The sequence below is a fragment of the Aphanomyces astaci genome (genome assembly GCF_000520075.1).
Source record: "Aphanomyces astaci strain APO3 unplaced genomic scaffold supercont1.75, whole genome shotgun sequence".
Lineage (NCBI taxonomy): Eukaryota > Oomycota > Saprolegniomycetes > Saprolegniales > Verrucalvaceae > Aphanomyces > Aphanomyces astaci.
Genome location: NW_009798338.1, coordinates 256,589 through 260,877, shown reverse-complemented (window position 1 = coordinate 260,877; position 4,289 = coordinate 256,589). Strand labels below are relative to the sequence as shown.

General features: G+C 43.0%; 1 protein-coding gene across 6 annotated transcripts in view; it reads right to left on the bottom strand.

The window, feature by feature from the left end:
- Positions 1-1,594: 1,594 nt before the first annotated feature.
- H257_15801 (hypothetical protein) overlaps positions 1,595-4,289 on the bottom strand; it is a 15,717-nt gene continuing 13,022 nt past the window's right edge. For 2 of the 6 annotated variants that reach the window (XM_009844010.1, XM_009844011.1), the window contains exons 20-21: positions 3,249-3,522; positions 1,605-2,174 (exon numbers count right to left, since the gene is read on the bottom strand). In XM_009844010.1, the coding sequence (XP_009842312.1) occupies positions 1,766-2,174; positions 3,249-3,522 (683 nt within the window). In that variant the 3' untranslated portion in view covers positions 1,605-1,765. Of the gene's footprint in view, positions 2,175-3,044; positions 3,523-4,289 lie in introns of those variants that run through there. The other 4 variants (XM_009844012.1, XM_009844013.1, XM_009844015.1 and 1 more) reach the window with 3 other exon arrangements.

The following is a 4,289-nucleotide window of genomic DNA, read 5'->3' as shown; positions in this document are numbered from 1 at the left end:
ACTAATCCATAAAGTAGTACTTACTGTAGTACTCAGGGACTACTATATACTATTATAGTACTACGCAACCATCCCAACCTCAACTTGCCAACCATCCACATTTGCGCATTCATCTGGACCTTGTGCTGTGCGCCTACAATTCCCCGATTAATACAGTCGCACTGTTTCTTTTCTCAGGAAATGGTACTTATATGGGATTTCGTAACCTCTGACCACCTCCTGTACTAATAGGGGATTTTGCATTATAAGTACATACCGTATTACCTGGTGTAGGACGGAGTCCCAGGTACTGTACACTGTACTTCGAAGTATTAACCTGCTAGGATGGACGAGATTCCCAATGAAGTATTCTCATTGGCAGGATTAACTAATTAAATCATAGTATTTATATTGAGTTCAGATCAAAATAGCCAATCATGACAAGGTAACCCAAATCCCGCCATTCTATTGGCTGTGCCAATGAGAATATTTCTGATCGGGACGAAGGCTGGAATATTAATACCGATTCTGAGTATATTGTTATGCTTAGGTTGACAGTGAACTTGCGCATGAGAAAAATTCTCATCGGCAGATTTACATAATTTAATCGAGATATTTCTTATGTATACTTGACTTGTACTTTGGTTCCGAACCGGGTTAATAGGAAGTTACTTTCGTACTGTAGTAGTAAAGTGTTTCCGGATGGTATTATTAGACAGATTTCGGAAGCACTGCCGTAGACTTCCCACGCACGGAAATTTTAATGCACGGGAAATATATGGCAGACCCAACTCATGATTTCGACAAAACTTATTTGCATTTACCACATCCGCATGAGGAACGATATCCGTATGCTTGCATGTGTGGTGGCGAATCCACACCGCACATAGTTCCCTGTTGTTGCATTGCATAAGCTTACTCATGTGGACCCATTACCACAACTGGCATCACGAAGGGGTCTTGGCACACACCTCATGGGTCCACAACTTTACTATCACTATGATCCCAGTTTTTGCGTGCCACGTTGAGCAAGGGAGTGGCTTTACGACACCTTACGAAACCGCTTGGTGATTTTAGTTCATGATTAGAGGGGAGCAACTGAGTACTCGACCATGTCCCTTATGTGCACATGCGGATGAGAATTGTGAGTTTTCTGTACGCTTCATGTGCCTATAGGCGAAAAACACCGAGGCCCCATATTCAAATCGTCGTGGCAGGACAACGAACCAAGGCAATAATGCCGACTGCTGGAGAAGGTTCAGGATAACTGGCTGAATGAATAAGACAAGATAAGATGCACGTAATCGCTCCACCTGAACTCTCGCAATGGCCTAACTTAGCGTGGAAAAGGCTGGACACCAGGCCACGTCGGGCATGGAAGGGTGAAGAAGTGTGCATTATGCGCGACTGGTTGAAATCCACGATTTAAGACCAATGATGAAGCCCTAGAGGAGGGATGACCTTTGCCGTACAAGTGGCGTTTCTACGGCATCCCACATAAATTTTGACAGTTCCCGTAAACTCGATAAATTTTAACGAGGTAAATTGACGGCAAATGCATGGGAACGTGTTCCGAAATCTGTCTATTATAATCCCTTTTTTTAGTAATTCAGGTCAAAACCACAGCGGAACTGTATTAATCGGGGAATAGTTTGCTGCAAGGTTAACAACTACATTGATAGCAAGCACATACTCCTACTGTATATCGTAGCACTACTGGTTCCCCTTGTCTGCTTTATTACATGTATCGATCGATCCATCGCCACAACGACTTTGGCGAGCTATTCTATCCACACGTCGGCTTTGACGCAGCCACTTCGGGTTGATCTTCCGCTGTCGCCTCAGCCGTACCGTCGTTGGTGTCCAATGTAGCCATCACATGGGGGCAAATCGACCGAATCACGTCGTGCGATTGGCTGAGGAGGGTAGAGTGCTGGTCAAACACGCCCTCGGCGGTCATAACCACGAGCAAGTTGTGCAGCGAATGCAACGTCGTCTCGTACACTTCAAGGTCTTGGTGGGGAGGATGCGTCTGCTGCTGCTTGAGTTTGGTCGAGAGGCGCGCGAGCACGTTGAGCCAGAGGTCGGCGAAGCAGTCCAGCTCGGCCAACGTGTGGATATTGTATAAAAATACCTTGGAGAGCAACGTTGTGCTGTATAAGCTCATGTCCCGCGTATCCTTGGATGTGCCGTGGCTACACATTGTTGTCCGGATATATTATTCGCAATAGATTTCAAGTAATAGTGTGTGTACAATGAAGGATACAACTAGTAAACACAACACACACGAGAAATATATGAAAAAACGATGGCTATTGAAGGGGAAAGTAAGTAGTAGAAATAGAATGACCACATACAAGATACACAACGAGTAAGTAGTGTTCATTGAAGGAATGGATATCAATATTGTCGATTTGATAGTACAAATTTGGGGACGGGGTGCAATCAATCGAATCGTGCCGACCAAACCGATCCACAATCGATCTGATTGGTGGTTGAATTTCTTTGAGAAGGTTTTGATTGGCTAATAATTTTGAGCTCATATGAGGTAGCCAATCAAATCCAACGAGAAGCCACAATACAATGAAAATTCACTCGAAAGCACAATACTATATAGTTAAGGTGTTTCTTCTAAACTGGAGCGACATGGAGATTAATGCATCGACACAACTCAATGTACACAAGAATCATCGGCAGAAGGACATATTTAGCCAATTAGAATGCAGGAAACTATCTTCAAAGTCAAATTAGTGTGTAACTTCGATTCGTGTGATATACACATCATTTTCACAGGACTCCTTTTTATATACAAAATTCAAAGAATCGATCGACGATACATTTTTTTAATTTATTTAAAATAAATAATTTTTTAAATAAAAAATAATTAATTAAAAATTATTTTATTATTTTCCTTTGTCGATTCATGACAAAAGTCAACCAACTTTTAGGTAAAAGGACAATATCAAAACTATGAATACGACGAGTAAGTAGTATTCATTAAAGAATCAAATATCAAAACTTTATCAACAACTTTGTAGTGAATCAATCCAACGAGACCATACACATATATATATATATATATATATATATTATATGTAGTGAACATCCAATTCAATCCACACTTGTGGCAGCGAGGTATTGTACGTAGGTAGGTATACACATACCTAACGTTACAATTAGTCAAAACATTCCCATGGGTAAAATACCATCATATAAACAAGAGGGCACAGATATGACTAGAGCATAATGGACACAGTTAGAAATCTCACCGAGATCGGTCGTCCAGGGTGTAGATAATCTCCTCAAAGCAATCCTTCCACACCGTCGACGCAATCTTCACGCCTGGCACCATCAGACTCCGGTAGAGGCAGTCCCACGCCATCTTGGCCACCGCTGGCCGCTCGTCCTGGAGATATGACAGCAATATGCGCATGAGGTCGATCCAGCTGCCCTCGGCGGCCTCGCTGTTGGCCACGGCGTACAGCAGCTTGAGGGCATCGCCTTCGACACCGGTGCGCTGGTTGATCAGTCTCATGCACACGCCTGTAATAGACGATAATAGATTAGCCCGATTCGTTCGCTAAACTGAACAACTCAGCACAACACAGTAGATATACCAATAATATACATCGAAGTATAGAGTGGGGTCCATCGAACGAGTCGACTGGGAATCGATGGACCAATCAAAACACTCGATAATAAATATTCAATGGACCAATCATATATTCCGATAAAACCAGGAGGTTCACGAATCATCTCCCCATATATTCGATAGTGGCTTTGTACGATTCGTGTTTGCCGATTTTCAATTAAATCAACCGCAAACACCAACATTTCACTCGAAACGACAAACGCTACCCAGTCTTATATATCACCGATAAAAAAATACATTGAACGACCAATACTCGACGACAATATCGCCAAGTTATCATTGCCAATATATATATATATATATATATGGGTGGTATAGCCAAGATATATGGGTTCTTCCAATACATAAAGAATAGAAAACACACGGTGCTACAGTAAGGGTACGCACAATATAGTCGATATAATCGCCAAGTTGGCCTAAAAATATATATGAAAACGGATTTGTACCTGTCCAGAGCCCAATCAATTCCTTGGGCACGCCTCCATCTTGATGCAGTTGCCGGATGGCTTCGAGGGTAGCCGACCACCCCGCGGGGTACTGCCCCACTTGACCCAGCAGCCCAAAGAGCATTTCCCACGTCGGCACTGACAAAGAATGCATGTACATGAGGTTGGCTTTGAGTAGCAACTGCATGCCCGTGGCCACCCGTTCGGCCAGA